Source organism: Myxocyprinus asiaticus, chromosome 48 (assembly GCF_019703515.2).
Source record: "Myxocyprinus asiaticus isolate MX2 ecotype Aquarium Trade chromosome 48, UBuf_Myxa_2, whole genome shotgun sequence".
NCBI classification, from domain to species: Eukaryota; Metazoa; Chordata; class Actinopteri; order Cypriniformes; family Catostomidae; genus Myxocyprinus; species Myxocyprinus asiaticus.
In genome coordinates, this window is record NC_059391.1 from 23,972,864 (window position 1) to 23,990,480 (window position 17,617).

At 37.4% G+C, this 17,617-nt stretch overlaps 1 protein-coding gene across 1 annotated transcript in view; it reads right to left on the reverse strand.

The window, feature by feature from the left end:
• Positions 1 to 618: 618 nt before the first annotated feature.
• The window catches only part of LOC127437367 (mucin-2-like), a 36,984-nt gene continuing 19,985 nt past the window's right edge, over positions 619 to 17,617 (reverse strand). Inside the window, exons 27-45 of the mRNA XM_051692186.1 lie at positions 17,347 to 17,472; positions 11,631 to 17,174; positions 9,986 to 10,276; positions 9,584 to 9,819; positions 9,256 to 9,439; positions 8,884 to 9,058; positions 7,446 to 7,630; positions 7,257 to 7,326; positions 6,985 to 7,115; positions 6,860 to 6,891; positions 4,965 to 5,112; positions 4,186 to 4,281; positions 3,933 to 3,973; positions 3,405 to 3,524; positions 3,183 to 3,278; positions 2,967 to 3,086; positions 2,199 to 2,238; positions 1,978 to 2,095; positions 619 to 1,101 (exon numbers count right to left, since the gene is read on the reverse strand). Coding sequence (XP_051548146.1) covers positions 921 to 1,101; positions 1,978 to 2,095; positions 2,199 to 2,238; positions 2,967 to 3,086; positions 3,183 to 3,278; positions 3,405 to 3,524; positions 3,933 to 3,973; positions 4,186 to 4,281; positions 4,965 to 5,112; positions 6,860 to 6,891; positions 6,985 to 7,115; positions 7,257 to 7,326; positions 7,446 to 7,630; positions 8,884 to 9,058; positions 9,256 to 9,439; positions 9,584 to 9,819; positions 9,986 to 10,276; positions 11,631 to 17,174; positions 17,347 to 17,472 — 7,934 coding nt within the window. The 3' untranslated portion in view covers positions 619 to 920. The remainder of the gene's footprint in view (positions 1,102 to 1,977; positions 2,096 to 2,198; positions 2,239 to 2,966; positions 3,087 to 3,182; positions 3,279 to 3,404; positions 3,525 to 3,932; positions 3,974 to 4,185; positions 4,282 to 4,964; positions 5,113 to 6,859; positions 6,892 to 6,984; positions 7,116 to 7,256; positions 7,327 to 7,445; positions 7,631 to 8,883; positions 9,059 to 9,255; positions 9,440 to 9,583; positions 9,820 to 9,985; positions 10,277 to 11,630; positions 17,175 to 17,346; positions 17,473 to 17,617) is intronic.

Genomic DNA, 17,617 nt, shown 5'->3' on the forward strand with positions numbered 1-17,617 from the left:
CTGTAGGAACAGCACTTGATTTACTAGTATTTCCTTAGAGTTGAGTGTGTACTCAAAGCCTCGTCTCAGCCTGTTTGACAAGAGGGCTAATTCTTCTAAATCTGCTTCAGTTGTGCATCTTTCTGGATACAACCGCAAACGTGTGGAACATATTTGAATGTTTAAACATTTTCCTTTTTATTTTTATATATTTGCCTGGTTAACTCAATGTCAGCGTCCAGCACATACTAAAATATGTATTTGATGTACTGTATGACATTCTATCCCACCATATTAAAGAAAGTTGATAGTATTTTAAATTAATGCAGATGTATGAAACAGTTCTTTAAACAGCACAACACTTTTTGATCATATTTTACTATAATGGGTGTGTTTTGGTGTTCCATATCTCAAATGTAAAATGTTTAATATATTTAACATTAAGGGATCTCAGTGCAACGCAAACTCAACTACAAAATGCACTTTACTTTTACAATAGTTATGGCATAGTTCTGTTGTCTTTTAAATGTTCAAACGAATAGTATATGTTTAAAAACCAACTACATATTGGTTGCATTTTACTTTGCAACTTTACTTTTTTTAACTTGGGGAAAAAAATACAGTAGACTGGAACTGTTTCAGTTTATTTTGCTTTATTGTACTCATTCATTTTATAGGAAGAAAATGTATATATTTATACTATACATTACTAAACAGATTATAAAGCAAGACAGAAGAATAAAAATTCTCAAAATACCCTGAGTCCCAGTTAGAGAGAGAAAATGTAAAAGAAAAAAGCAGAATAGTGCAATCTTTCATTCTGTTACTTAAAAAAATTTTTACTGTTGTTTTCCTACTTAGTGTAACAGCTTATCAAATCAATACTGAGGTCAAATCAGCAATAATCAAGGCAAGGTCAGGCATTTATTGAACAAGATCTTTTATCCGGAAGTCTTCTGGTTTTCACACTCTGTAGGAGTGCATTTGCAGCTTTCAATGTAGATGTATTCATGCATGATCTCGCTGCCATCCGGACACCTCAGCTTCACTTCTTTGCGGCTCGTTTTCGTTTCCCGACAGCAAGAACAGCTGTGCATCATTGTGTTCATTTGCAATGAATACCTGTATAGGTTTACAAGAAAACACCAGTCAGATGAATGTGCTCTTATCAGTGGATCCTAATATCTGAGTGAGATATTGCAAACTCAAACAGTCTGTGTATGTGTGTCCATCAAATAATCATTCTTATTTTTCAGAACGTGTGTAGGTTTTACATGACACAGACAGCACGATCATTCAAAAAAACTGCAAAACGATTGGCCAAATACCATTCAAAGCTGTTTTACGCCAATGGGAGTGCGACTGAGGAGGTAAAGCTTGTTCATTAATATTGCTATTAAATGATGCCACTGCAGTGGCCCCAAAAAATATACTTAAATGTGTGAATGTCATAACATTAGAGTAAGAATAATAAACCAAGTGGTATCGGCAAACAAATGACGCTAGACATTTCCTCACTAACTTCAGTTTAAGGGCATTTTTCTTAATTCGTTTTAAGTCTAAAGTCAGTTCTGCTCCAGTTCACTCAGGTGTCCAAAGCAGACAAGTTCCACAAAGTGACGACCAATTTGTTTTAATTTTGAACAACATACAGTATGTATTGTTGCATAGTTTGAAACCGAACATTTTTTTTTTTTTTGTGAAATGTTTTGACAAAAAATTGTGTTTGTGCTATATTTCTTAAAAATAAATGCTACTTGGTTTGATATTTTCTGCATATTATATAATGTTAAAGTATCTTTGAGGCCACTGTATAGCAGATATTAACATAAAAGTTGCATGTGTTTTGCTCTTGCAGCAGTGAGCACTAATAAACGTGTATTCTGTTACCTATGTAAAATGATTGCATTTCAACCATAAGACTGCATGGCTTTTCTCAGAAGTCAAAAGGAAAGAAATCTTATGTTTGGGAACAAACAGGTGTGTACATGCTCTCACATTGATTGGGTGTCACAGTGACCACTGCAAGATGTCACTTCAACAGCGTTGATGGATTCACAATTATCTGCATAAACATGGGTGGTGTTCTTCACTCGAACGCAGTTCTTGGGCTCACCTAAGATATTAGATGGAGGTAAGTTTGTGGCAGACTCTCATAAAAAATACATATCAAGCATTGTGTTTTTTAAATGATTTTGGATAAGGAAACAATATCTTACAGCTCATGCAACATCCATCTGTGTCATATCCTATGGTTCCCTGTAAATACACAAATAGAGCCTGGTTAATAAAACAATGCAACTTATTGTTGAAATGTGTAATGTGTAAAGTTGATTTTTTTTATTTTTTTTTTTTACTCAAAACATTGCTCTCTTCATTTGAGTATTCACAACAGCAAAACAGAGCAGCAAATGTTTGATGGAGGGAAACCTGTTTAAAAACAATCATTATTTCTGCAATTCCGTTTGGTGGCAATAGTGGCACAGAAATGACACTTCAGCATTAATGATAAAAAATGTTGGTTCCATAAGCAAAATCAAATAAAATTGTAAAAATAATCACTGTTTACCAACAGGTTTCCCAGAACTCCTACTACTTGTTACAGGTAAGCCCACCCCAAACTAACAGAACAATGGCAATGGAAAACCACGTTTACTACTCTTACACTTTTACTATTTCTTCCATAGCTCTATATGGCATAAACTGTATAGTAAAAAGCAGTATGGTGGTATACCATTCCACACTCTGCCAATGTTTTCAAAGCAAATAGCACTTAGAAAAAGAGTAGTGTTGACACTATTCAGGCAAGTCAACCTACAAATGGTTTGCTGATAGGTGTCTTAAGACCTTATACTGGCACAGGAGGAAGTATTTTAACAACAGAAAAATGACATACTTCAAGTGTTAGCAAACAACTACAACAGCCAATCAGAATACAAGCAGAACATGTGTCATGTGTGGAGCTCAAGCTACAGATATTCACTTACAGGCACACAGTCATCTTGATTAAAGTCAGGGCAGGTTTTTATAGTCTTCTCTGTCCTAACTGTGTCATTAAATTTATTGCAGGTAATATTCTCACATTTATTATTGTAGAATTCTCCAACCTATAAAAAAGAAAGACACTCTGCATGAGGATTGATGAATAGAAACAATTCTTTGTCTAGTGAACTGAAAGTGTGAAGAAAAGTTTGAGAACATACCTTGAGAGTATGTCTGGTGTTTTCTACGTCAAAAACACAGATTACATTCTTACATGTTCCACAGCACTCTCCTTCTTCTTTCACAAGTTCGAAACCCTTATAGTTTTAATAATCCAGTTATTAAAGACTATTAAAGATAATATACCTTTTATGTGTTTTTGGAGTTAATAATACAAAGCAATTCTACTCTACTGAATATCAAGAATGAATTGTAATTGTTACCTCAGGGCATAGTTTGCAGTCTTTTCTAACACAAGTCATTGGATACAAATCATTCTGTGGGGCTTTATTTATTTCACAGTTGCATTCCACACAAGGTTCTGTGCTGATTTTAGTTCCAGGCTAGAGAGAAGAACAAAATCAGAAAAGATGGAGATATGGATTGATAAAACTGACAAATTCATTCCATTTTATAATTCCAGGCTCTACCCCCCCATTTTTCTTAGGGATAGTTCCTCCAAAAATGAATGCTCCGAAATTGGATGACTCTCTTTCTTCCGTGGAACACAAAAGGAGATGTTAGACAGAATGTTAGACTCAGCTGCAATTCACTTTTATTGCATCTTTTTTCCATACAATGAAAGTGAATAATGACTGAGGCTGTTGTTCTGTTTAACGTCTCCTTTTGTGTTCCCTAACAGAAAGAAAGTCATACGGGTTTGGAACAACATAAAATTGAATAAATGATTTTTTTGAGAGGTGAACTATCCCTTTAACTAATGTTAAAACATTAACCATGCAATAGCTTACCTGGTACTCAGTGTGATTGTAAACACAGACAGGTTTTGGCACTGGTCAGAAAATAAATAATTTTAGAAACCATTCAATAATTCAATTCAATAATAATCTTGATTTAACATTTTATATAATTGACTAAATTGCAGTTTTGTAGGACAAAAATCACTTTTAGGTTTTTAAGTAAATATGTGACCAAATAATGTTTTTAACCTGCTGATTCGGTTTAAATGTAGATGAAGGAAACAGTAAGACATCTGAAACTTACCACAGGGACAGCAGTTCTCAACAGTTTTTGGTCCCAACTCATATCCCAATGGACACTTTATCATTTCACAGGTTTCATTAAGGTTTCTATCACAGTCTGAATGGGGAGAGGGGGCAAGAAATCTTTAAATATTTACTTGGTTTGGTTGCATTAATAAGAGTTTATGGATGTTGAGTTCAAAGGCACTTATTCCAATAGGTTACGTTCACCTAATATGTGCAGTGAAAATATTTATGGTCAAGAGTTTGAAATTAGATTAGTAATTTATTTCAAAAAAGTCTGAGGGGTGAATTCACAAAACAGTTGTACCACTATAACATCCTGTATTGCAGTACAGAATCTTTCGTCTTTGACCAGAAACATTCTACTAAAGTATGCAAATGCAATCGCTTGTAGCTACACAGACTTGATTTCAAGCATTGTTGTTTTCTGAAATGTATTTACTGCAATTCAGAGCACAACGCAATTTCTCAGTGTTGCCACAAAGGGCGCTATAGCAAACATTAGCATACATTTATTCTTCTATGGTGCATTTTTTTTAGATCAGGTACTCTGGTGGAGAAAGAGTTTGAAGGAAATCTTGCTGAGTAAGTTCACTTTCATTGCATCCTTTTCCATACAAAGAAAGTGAACTTACTCAGCAAGATTTCCTTCAAACTCTTTCTCCACGAGAGAACCTGATCTAAAAAAGGGAGTAAATAATGACAGAATTTTAATTTTTAGGTGAATTATTCCTTTAACTTTCAAATCTGTTGAACACATCTTTAATCTCAACTCACCGCATTCTGGGCAGCAGCCTTTAATGGTTATTTTGTATCCTTTGGAACAGTCCTTTACAAGTGGACATTCAGTAGGCTCTGTGGTAATACCAAAGCTCTCATTGGAGCATGTATATTTGGTACAGCCCAAGGTCCATGTATCTCCGGGCTACAAGAAAAAAAGTTGATCATAGTTATTGTGATGTAAGTTCATTCTTATGATGGATAATGGTTAAGGATGGGTGGACTCGAGTTTGTGGTAGAGTGCATTTACATGGATGATCTTACACCGATTAAACCAATGATGTGTAAGGTTATGTAAATGCCTTTAATCATGTTCTTCAATTGGGGAAAGGTCAGTTGTTCAAGCAAAAAAAAACAAAAAAAAAAAAACAATCGGCACACTAAGATTTTTGTCCATTACTCCGATTTCGCTCTGTACTTAAACACCTTTATCGATGTTATGGCAGCTTATCCAAAGTGCTGTGTGCAAGCCCGTAATCTTTTGACATCAAAACCACAGAACTACCAGATGATTTCAAAATCTCACGTAAAAACATTTTTCTTGTGTTGTCTGATTTTTTTTCAGTAGGCTGATTTTTTATAGTTATCAGCATTTTGCTGTGCATGTAAACGCACTCAATTGTTTCCTTGTGCAAGACATCCTTTAACCCTCATGCACTGTTCTGTCATTTTTGACTGAAATCAATTTTGTTTCTTCAATAAAACTGGTTTCCTTTATCTGACAGGTACGAGACTTGGTGACTTTTCTTCCATTTGATATGTGAACACACACAAAAAATGTTGATACGATCAGTCTAAGTGGTAGAAAAAAAAAAACGTTACAGTTGTACTGTTCCCGGTCAAAAGTGACCATCATAGGAAATGAATGGGAAACACTAAAAATCACAGATTGTTTTTCATTATTTATTATATTAAATCTAAAAAACAGCCACAATGCAGAAAAAACACACACAGATATGAAGGGGTGAGACTACTAAACAAGTGTCAAAACACACACACTACACACACACTCACACACACACACACACACACACACACAAACATACACACACAAAAAACTGAACTGGTCAGAGTATAAAACATAAAGTTTTTTTATTTGTCAAAAAACAAAAACAAAACAATGAATCAGCCACAATGCAGAACACACACACCAAAATTAATTGGTGAGACCATAACACATCTACAGTGCTGAACACACACACACCCACACACACACACCTTGTACAACCAGGGATAAATTAGGTTATAACTTGTTATTCTACTCATTTTAGGTATGCAAAAACGGACAAAAATAGCCTCAAACAAAATGCTAAACTTTGACAAAGGTAGTATTTGATCATTTTTAAATATATGTCTAAGTACAGAACTTGTGACAAAATCTAGAAATCATCTTCTCTTCAATCAGGGATGAATAAATAGCTCTCTGCAGCCATCTAGTGTTTATACTTGTAATTTCATCTGTTTTTTTTTTGGTTTTTTTTTGTTTTTTTTTTAAATGGACAGCACAGTTTGATTCTTGAGACTTTAAGCTTTCAAACGGTATATCATTTATGAGGATTGGTTCAGTATTTGAGAAAATATAAGTAAATAAAAGTCAATTTTCAAGCTCAAGCTCAAGGTCATATAGGTAAATAAATTAGTAAATAAAATAAAAAAGGTCTAAATACAAAAAAAAAAAACAAAACAAAAAAAAACACCCAAATTGCCTTTTACATTATTTAATTTAGAGCTGTTACATTTCTTTCATAACAATTAAAAATTTACACGTTTATTGTTTCTGGTCACTTTTTAGAACAACTGGAGCATGATTTAATGATGAACAGTGCATAAGGGTTAAGTTGCTTTTGATGGAAAATGTCTTAATTTGTTACCTATGACTGAAAGAGACATACCTGTCTAGGTAATCCATCAGGGCCAATGCAATCTAAAAGGTGGGCATGAAAACAAAATCAATAAAAACATGACATCAAGGTGCATTAATCTAACAAGAGAGGGTAAATTAAGTAACATTTCTTACCGCAGAAAGCCGTACAGTTGTTTGTCGTTGAACTGACTAGATATGTGTTATCAGGACAGTAACAACCTTCCATAAATGTTTGATGACAGTCTTTGCTTTGGCATTCTTTCTCCACAAACTTATCATTGTACCTAGTTACAAGTTCGAAAATGTAAAGGAAAAAGCACATTAGAGATGATGCATGCCTGAGCATTCACTATTAATTTTACACCACTTATTGAGGACTGTTATTTATGGATATGGAGTGTTATAGAGAGAGATTAAAGCATTACCTTGTACTGCAGGTTTTTTGTACTTTTGGCCCACATGCCTTGTAGACTTTGTGTTTGGGGCACTTGTATGCTGTTTTGGAAACCGACGACAATTAAGATTCAAGCTCATTATAATATGACAATTACAAAATGTGTTAGGAAGAAATTCAAGTGTTAAGTACACAAACTAATTTTACAACAGTGCCTTACCACATAGCCCTTTGAGATCAGCTAAGTTTCTCCAGTCCACACAAACAGACTCCTCGCCACAAAGATTGGCATACATCTCCAGACTGGCGCAAGCATTAGATTCATTTCCCATGTGGCAGACATCAAATTTGCATGCCTCATAATAACTTTCATAAGGAATAATCTCATGGCAGTTCTTAAACATACTGTGAAGAAAATACAAAACTTTGACTTTCAATTTAAGCATTCATTATCTTGAAAGAGAAAAAAAACATGTTACACTGCACAAAACAGTTGAGCCACATTTGCAGGCGGTATTTCAGCTCACTGCATCTTAATCCCTTACCACTCCCAGTACAGTTTAACCAGTTTAGCACTGTGATTTAAATATATAAATTGAGTCATCAATTAACGATGCGCTATTACCACCCAAGAAAGCTGCCGCTTATTTGAAATTGTTAAAATTAGATGTTTGAGAACATTTTGTTGTTGATAATGTCAGCAGTAATTCATAAAATGATGGAGAAGAGTGTTGTAACCAGGCATAATAATAATAACTCCTTACATTTATATAGCACATTTCTAGGCACTCAAAGCAGTTTATATCATAGTGGGGGAATCTCCTCAACCACCACCAGTCTGCAACATCCACCTGGATGACGCAACAGCAGCCATGGTGTGCCAGAATGCCCTCCGCACATAAGCTATTGGTGGAGAGGAGAGTACAGTGATAGCCAATTCCTATGTCTAGGGAATTGTTAGTAAGCCATGATGGATAGAGGCCAATGGGCAAATTTGGCCAGGACACAAGGGGATTTTTAATGACCACAGAGAGTCAGGATGTCAGTGCCTTTTTTACAGGATAGTGTCCTCATCACTATACTGGCGTGTTAGGACCCACACAGACCGCAGGGTGAGCACCCCCTGCTGGCCTCACTCTTCCAGCAGCAACCTTAGTTTTCCCTAGGAGGTCTCCCATCCAGGTACTAGCCAGGCTCAACACTGCTTAGCTTCAGTGGGTAACCAGCAGAGCTGCAGGGAGAAATGCACATGTCCAAATGTGCAGTTCAGTCAAGTGCACTTTCTGCATTTTAAAGAGCCAGGTTCAGGTCACAGTGGTGAAGCAAATGCTGTACAGTTCCAGCAGAGTGTCAAGATTGCAGAAATCTGCTGCATCCTCCTTAACCAAGCACTCAGCACCGACCTAAATAGCTGGCATCACATGGTGCAAATTCCATGCAACACTAAATTTGTATCTGTCTATGTCATTAGCTGATATGCATAATTCTTTAAATGACTCAGGTACTAAACATTGCAGACATCTCGAGCCAATTAGCTGGCACATTTAATTATTACAGACTATATAGCCTGTCATAGAAATTACAATGCGTGTTTGTCACACGTCTGCAAAAATTAGCAGTTTTTGTACACAACACTGACATAAGTGGCTTTTCCTTACTATTTCTTGATTACATCACAGATTTGTGGTTTGCAGGAAGTTGGGGGTTTAGGGGTGGGTGGAGTGTATTTGCATCCTGGAGGGACCATCCAAAACTGTGCCATGTCCTCACATGATACGTCGACTGTTCCATTAGGAAGTCTGCAGTCATTTGCGCGGTTGTTGTCACAAACCCCTAAAAATTGTCAGCAGAATTACAAAAATTTTAATTGACAGAATAACAAAATAAAAATATGCTCTTAATAGATAGATAGATAGATAGATAGATAGATAGATTGATTGATTTGTGATTTCAATAGATTTGTCCAACGAACAGATTTAAAACATATTCTAAATATTTATTGTGCCAAAAGATCTCTGACCCATACTCACCACACTGTCCCTCCGTATTATTATGGAAGTATGAGAATGGGAGTTTTACACTAAAGCTGTTATGACTGACTACAATCTCAGCTTTAATATCAGAGATGTTCATAACCACTGACATGCCAGAAGTGGTGATGGTAAAGACGTCATTTACGTATGTTGGTATCTTCTCTTCATCATTGACATAAACCTATGGGGAACACAGCCTTTATGAGTTATGATGAGAATCACACTCTAGAATACTATATTGTTTTGCAGTGTGCATGAGAACCAGAAGAGCATGACAATCAGAAGCCTGTGAATGTTTGTGAACAACACTTGTCCCAACACTTACCCGGATCACTTTAGTGTTGCTTGTCAGCTTGATTTTATAGGATTTGTAATTCACAATCACATACTCAGGGCAGGCAAGATTATTTTTTAAATCACAATAATAGTTTTTAACATGGACACTAATATTGTATTTTGGGATGATTTCTTGGACCAACACATAGGTGCAGTTTCCTTGGAAAGCATAATATGTTCCATCGAAAGTTTTGTAATGAGGGTCACCCCAGCCACTGCATTTACCTGTTAAATCAAATAAGATCAAAGTTAAGCGTGAGGCGCTGCCAAGGACGCAATGTATGTGTGTGCACGTGATTAGAAATCATATTTCGAAAAAAATATAGACGTATACAAAATAATGATTTAATGATTTAAAGTATTTTAAAGTGTTTAAGAGTTTAAAACTTACACGGACACTCATACTTGAAGCAGCAGCCATTGTTATAATACACCTTCTCAGCTTTAAGTGCATTGGTACATGTAGGTATGAAAGAACTGTTCTGATCACACCGTAGAGGCCTTGAGGTGACCTTGCCATTTATACAGGTTTTGTTATTGCATCCTTCAATCCAGGATGGGATTGGACACACTGGTGGAGGGGTTGGGCATGGTTGAGACCATTTCACAATATTACAAGAGCTATTGCAGTAAGCAAGGAAGCACCAACCCGCATTGTCAGTTTCATTGTAGATTGTAGACCCTAGAATTAGAATCAAAGATGTGCATGGTAGGTAACAAAATAACAGATATGAAACAACATTTGAGTGCTAAGGCCCTGATTTACAGAGATCCCAAATAACGGGTACTAATTTGCTTGTACACTATCAAATTGCGTGTGCTTGTTGTGGTCATATTTCAGATAATTTACAAAGAAAATAGCTACATGTGCAAATATGTTGGACACACCCTCCAAAAGGAGGCTTTTGCATATGAAAATTGCACCAAAAGCACGCTCGATGCAATTTTATATTCATTCAGTATGTTTTTTTAAATAATAAATATAATTATTTATTATCCGATATCATCATGAATCCCTGCTATTTAGCAATTGTAGGAGCTGTTGATGAGAATCAGTGCATGACACTCTTCACTTGAAGATTTTCGATTGCGGAGATCTTCACGAGATTGCGCAACAGATAGCATCAGTACATAATTAACAAAGAAAAAAATACACTATTATGTACACATTAAGCCATTGCACCACTGATGAATACTACAGCGAATTCAGAATTTCAAAAAGCAAGTATCTTGACCAGGGTGAGACCAGAGAGAGGCTGCACAAGAAAGAACAGCGCTCACATCCTGCTTCGCAGGAGCAGCATACACGGCGTACTGGTGCATACCATCTTGCATCGAGCACTGGAGAGAACAGCTAATATTTCACCAGTGTTTAAAATATTGCTTAAAACATTGAAATATGACATTATTTGGTCATAGATTGTTATATGTTATTTTTATCTTGGAGTTTAAAAGTTGTGTTAACATCAGTAGGCTATGTTATCATTTATGATTTTGAGTTTTAAAATAATATAATTTTTATTTTAATGAGAAATAATTTTATATCACATTAATGCATGTCATCAATGGGTGTTCTGTGTATTCTCCATTCTTAAAGTCTCTGGTTTGCCACAATGACAGCATTATGCACAGCGCAAATCAAATTAATACCTTCCTTTCATTTGTATTAATTTTCTCTCGCAGTTGCTGTTTCTAAAATGACTTTCAGACTTGATAAATCACTTTGTGGGTGCAATTTCATTAATTTGCATCAACACTACCATTTATGTTGCGGATCTGGAGGCACGCCTCTAAATTGCATATTAATTTCGAGGAAACGCAAAAAAATTGCCAAGACCTGCTATTTTACACATCTGAAAGACGAAATCCTCAGAAGACTCTTAGAAGATCAGCTCAGACCTTTTTTCCAAATGCTATCAAGTTTGCACGTGTTTTTATACATGCAAATCTTTAGTAAATCAGTGTCTACATGTACAAGGATTAAACAAACTACGAACTGGCAATATGTTATGGTTTGTTAGTGAAGCAACACTTACCTGCTGTGTATGTCACATTTGAATATGTGCATTTACATGTATGGGGTAATGTGTCATTTTCTGTTGTAATGGAAGTTGGCCCAGTATGCACAGTGAACACTGTTGTTTTTGACCTTGTAGCTGTTGGTGTCACACTAGTTGTTGGTGTAGTGGTGGATATGGCTGTAGATGTCTCTGATGACATAGGTGTTGTACCAGTGGTTGTACTCGTTGTAGGTGTTTCTGTTGATGTAGGCATTATTGTAACAGTTGAAGAAGCTGTTGTTTCCGTCTCTGTAAATGTTTGTGTCACAGTAGTTGTTGGTGTAGTGGTGAGTGTATTCGTAGATGTCCCTGATGATGAGGTTGTTGTACCAGTGGTTGTACTTGTTGTAGATGGTGTTTCTGTTGATGTAGGCATTATTGTAACAGTTGAAGAAGCTGTCGTTTCTGTCTCTGTAAATGTTTGTGTCACAGTAGTTGTTGGTGTAGTGGTGGATGACGTGGGTGTTGTACCGGAGGTTGTGCTAGTTGTAGATGTTGTTTCTGTTGATGTAGGTGTTATTGTAACAGTTGAAGAAGCTGTTGCTTCTGTCTCTGTAAATGTTTGTGTCACGGTAGTTGTTGGTGTAATGGTGAATGTGGTCGTAGATGTCTCTGATGACGTAGGTGTTGTACCAGTGGTTGTACTTGTTGTAGAAGGTGTTTCTGTTGATGTAGGCATTATTGTAACAGTTGAAGAAGCTGTTGCTTCTGTCTCTGTAAATGTTTGTGTCACAGTAGTTGTTGGTGTAGTGGTGAATGTATTCGTAGATGTCCCTGATGATGAGGTTGTTGTACCAGTGGTTGTACTTGTTGTAGATGGTGTTTCTGTTGATGTAGGCATTATTGTAACAGTTGAAGAAGCTGTCGTTTCTGTCTCTGTAAATGTTTGTGTCACAGTAGTTGTTGGTGTAGTGGTGGATGACGTGGGTGTTGTACCAGAGGTTGTGCTAGTTGTAGATGTTGTTTCTGTTGATGTAGGTGTTATTGTAACAGTTGAAGAAGCTGTTGCTTCTGTCTCTGTAAATGTTTGTGTCACAGTAGTTGTTGGTGTAGTGGTGAATGTGTTTGTAGATGTCTCAGATGACGTGGGTGCTGTACCAGAGGTTGTGCTAGTTGTAGATGGTGTTTCTGTTGATGTAGGCGTTATTGTAACAGTTGAAGATGCTGTTGTTTCTGTCTCTGTAAATGTTTGTGTCACAGTAGTTGTTGGTGTAGTGGTGGATGACGTGGGTGTTGTACCAGAGGTTGTGCTAGTTGTAGATGTTGTTTCTGTTGATGTAGGTGTTATTGTAACAGTTGAAGAAGCTGTTGCTTCTGTCTCTGTAAATGTTTGTGTCACAGTAGTTGTTGGTGTAATGGTGAATGTGGTCGTAGATGTCTCTGATGGCGTAGGTGTTGTACCAGTGGTTGTACTTGTTGTAGAAGGTGTTTCTGTTGATGTAGGCATTATTGTAACAGTTGAAGAAGCTGTTGCTTCTGTCTCTGTAAATGTTTGTGTCACAGTAGTTGTTGGTGTAGTGGTGAATGTGTTTGTAGATGTCTCAGATGACGTGGGTGCTGTACCAGAGGTTGTGCTAGTTGTAGATGGTGTTTCTGTTGATGTAGGCGTTATTGTAACAGTTGAAGATGCTGTTGTTTCTGTCTCTGTAAATGTTTGTGTCACAGTAGTTGTTGGTGTAGTGGTGGATGTGGTCGTAGATGTCTCTGATGACGTGGGTGTTGTACCAGAGGTTGTGCTAGTAGTAGATGATGTTTCTGTTGATGTAGGCATTATTGTAACAGTTGAAGAAGCTGTCATTTCTGTATCTGTAAATGTTTGTGTCACAGTAGTTGTTGGTGTAGTGGTGGATGACGTGGGTGTTGTACCAGAGGTTGTGCTAGTTGTAGATGGTGTTTCTGTTGATGTAGGTATTGTTGTAACAGTTGAAGAAGCTGTCGTTTCTGTCTCTGTAAATGTTTGTGTCACAGTAGTTGTTGGTGTAGTGGTGGATGACGTGGGTGTTGTACCGGAGGTTGTGCTAGTTGTAGATGTTGTTTCTGTTGATGTAGGTGTTATTGTAACAGTTGAAGAAGCTGTTGCTTCTGTCTCTGTAAATGTTTGTGTCACGGTAGTTGTTGGTGTAATGGTGAATGTGGTCGTAGATGTCTCTGATGACGTAGATGTTGTACCAGTGGTTGTACTTGTTGTAGAAGGTGTTTCTGTTGATGTAGGCATTATTGTAACAGTTGAAGAAGCTGTTGCTTCTGTCTCTGTAAATGTTTGTGTCACAGTAGTTGTTGGTGTAGTGGTGAATGTATTTGTAGATGTCCCTGATGATGAGGTTGTTGTACCAGTGGTTGTACTTGTTGTAGATGGTGTTTCTGTTGATGTAGGCATTATTGTAACAGTTGAAGAAGCTGTCGTTTCTGTCTCTGTAAATGTTTGTGTCACAGTAGTTGTTGGTGTAGTGGTGGATGACGTGGGTGTTGTACCAGAGGTTGTGCTAGTTGTAGATGTTGTTTCTGTTGATGTAGGTGTTATTGTAACAGTTGAAGAAGCTGTTGCTTCTGTCTCTGTAAATGTTTGTGTCACGGTAGTTGTTGGTGTAATGGTGAATGTGGTCGTAGATGTCTCTGATGGCGTAGGTGTTGTACCAGAGGTTGTGCTAGTTGTAGATGGTGTTTCTGTTGATGTAGGCGTTATTGTAACAGTTGAAGATGCTGTTGTTTCTGTCTCTGTAAATGTTTGTGTCACAGTAGTTGTTGGTGTAGTGGTGGATGTGGTCGTAGATGTCTCTGATGACGTGGGTGTTGTACCAGAGGTTGTGCTAGTAGTAGATGATGTTTCTGTTGATGTAGGCATTATTGTAACAGTTGAAGAAGCTGTCATTTCTGTATCTGTAAATGTTTGTGTCACAGTAGTTGTTGGTGTAGTGGTGGATGACGTGGGTGTTGTACCAGAGGTTGTGCTAGTTGTAGATGGTGTTTCTGTTGATGTAGGCATTGTTGTAACAGTTGTAGAAGCTGTTGCTTCTGTCTCTGTAAATGTTTGTGTCACAGTAGTTGTTGGTGTAGTGGTGAATGTGTTCGTAGATGTCTCTAATGATGTGGGTGTTGTACCAGTGGTTGAACTAGTTGTAGGTGTTTCAGTTGATGTACTTGAGGGCATTACAGTAGAGGTGGTTGTAGTACACATGGCTTCACAACATCTGACACGTATTTCATAATTATGACATAATGGTATTATACCATCAGCATTGTCTTCGTTTGAACATGTCAGTCCAAAGGATGTATTGCAATATACTATTTGTCCCATTTCTGTCAATGAGGATTCTGGATAATCTACTGCCCTACATTGAATTTCACTGGGGCTCTGACAAGAAATCTTTCCTGATTTCCACAAATCAGTGATAGATTCAATTTCGAAACCTTGGGGTTCTTTACTGGGTGTGTTGCTGTCAGTCCAGTTCGACCACTTACAGTCACAGAAGGAAGGTGGTGTTGTAACTGTCGTTGAACTAGTTGTAGATGGTGTTTCTGTTGGTGTAAATGTTTGTGTCACAGTAGTTGGTGTAGTGGTGGATTTGGTTGAAGATGTCTCTGATGATGTAGATGTTGTACCAGTGGTTGTACTTGTTGTAGAAGGTGTTTCTGTTGATGTAGGCATTATTGTAACAGTTGAAGAAGCTGTTGCTTCTGTCTCTGTAAATGTTTGTGTCACAGTAGTTGTTGGTGTAGTGGTGAATGTATTCGTAGATGTCCCTGATGATGAGGTTGTTGTACCAGTGGTTGTACTTGTTGTAGATGGTGTTTCTGTTGATGTAGGCATTATTGTAACAGTTGAAGAAGCTGTCGTTTCTGTCTCTGTAAATGTTTGTGTCACAGTAGTTGTTGGTGTAGTGGTGGATGACGTGGGTGTTGTACCGGAGGTTGTGCTAGTTGTAGATGTTGTTTCTGTTGATGTAGGTGTTATTGTAACAGTTGAAGAAGCTGTTGCTTCTGTCTCTGTAAATGTTTGTGTCACGGTAGTTGTTGGTGTAATGGTGAATGTGGTCGTAGATGTCTCTGATGACGTAGATGTTGTACCAGTGGTTGTACTTGTTGTAGAAGGTGTTTCTGTTGATGTAGGCATTATTGTAACAGTTGAAGAAGCTGTTGCTTCTGTCTCTGTAAATGTTTGTGTCACAGTAGTTGTTGGTGTAGTGGTGAATGTATTCATAGATGTCCCTGATGATGAGGTTGTTGTACCAGTGGTTGTACTTGTTGTAGATGGTGTTTCTGTTGATGTAGGCATTATTGTAACAGTTGAAGAAGCTGTCGTTTCTGTCTCTGTAAATGTTTGTGTCACAGTAGTTGTTGGTGTAGTGGTGGATGACGTGGGTGTTGTACCAGAGGTTGTGCTAGTTGTAGATGTTGTTTCTGTTGATGTAGGTGTTATTGTAACAGTTGAAGAAGCTGTTGCTTCTGTCTCTGTAAATGTTTGTGTCACGGTAGTTGTTGGTGTAATGGTGAATGTGGTCGTAGATGTCTCTAATGATGTGGGTGTTGTACCAGTGGTTGAACTAGTTGTAGGTGTTTCAGTTGATGTACTTGAGGGCATTACAGTAGAGGTGGTTGTAGTACACATGGCTTCACAACATCTGACACGTATTTCATAATTATGACATAATGGTATTATACCATCAGCATTGTCTTCGTTTGAACATGTCAGTCCAAAGGATGTATTGCAATATACTATTTGTCCCATTTCTGTCAATGAGGATTCTGGATAATCTACTGCCCTACATTGAATTTCACTGGGGCTCTGACAAGAAATCTTTCCTGATTTCCACAAATCAGTGATAGATTCAATTTCGAAACCTTGGGGTTCTTTACTGGGTGTGTTGCTGTCAGTCCAGTTCGACCACTTACAGTCACAGAAGGAAGGTGGTGTTGTAACTGTCGTTGAACTAGTTGTAGATGGTGTTTCTGTTGGTGTAAATGTTTGTGTCACAGTAGTTGGTGTAGTGGTGGATTTGGTTGAAGATGTCTCTGATGATGTAGGTGGTGTTGTAACCACAGTTGTAGGTGTTGATTTAACTATAGTTGTTGTAGTAATGGAAGTTGTAGTAGGTGTTTCGGTTGATGTAGTTGGGGGCATTAAAGTAGAGGTGGTTGTTTCTGACTCTGTAAATGTTTGTGTCACAGTAGTTTTTGGAGTAGTGGTGGACATGGTCGTAGATGTCTCAGTTGATGTAGGTGGTGTTGTAACCATTGTTGTAGGTGTTGTGGATGTTTCCGTTGGTGTGGATGTAGATGTGAAAGTGAAAGGCGTTGTTGTTGTGGTATTGTTGCATTCAGTAACAAATCTCTTTATTTTTCCATTATCTTGACACACAGCTATTAAACATGTGTCATTCCCATCTGTGGTGTTGTAAACAACTGATCCAGGTGGATATTCAATCCCATTATAAAAACAGTAATCACATTCTACCGTTGTAACACACTTCAAGGTCTCCTCTCTCATATATGGCTTGTCCAAAGGGCACTGAAGAAAACATCCTAATAGAATAATAAAAGGAAAGCAGGGATAGACAGGGACAAAATATGTGGTTATTTACATATTTTTCCTGGGCATTGTGGTTATCCCTATAGTACTTAAATACTTTCAATTTCATCTCATGCAAGTCTTTGGGACATTCTATACAACATGTGTTCAGGATTAAATTTTTACCCTCAAGCGGAGGAATTTGAGAGGAGCAAGTTCCTGCACGGTTTTTGCAGGTTTTCATGCAGGATCCACAGGCTTTATAGTGCCACTCACATTCTCCTGGAGGGTTGTAGTAGTCACAGAATAAAGCTGCAAGAAGAACCACTTCATTCAGAAAATGACACTGTTTATTACAGAAGATGCATGATATTTTAAAGGTATAGTTTCCAGACTCAAGATGAAATCTTACTATAACACACACACACACACACACACACACACACACATAGCACGC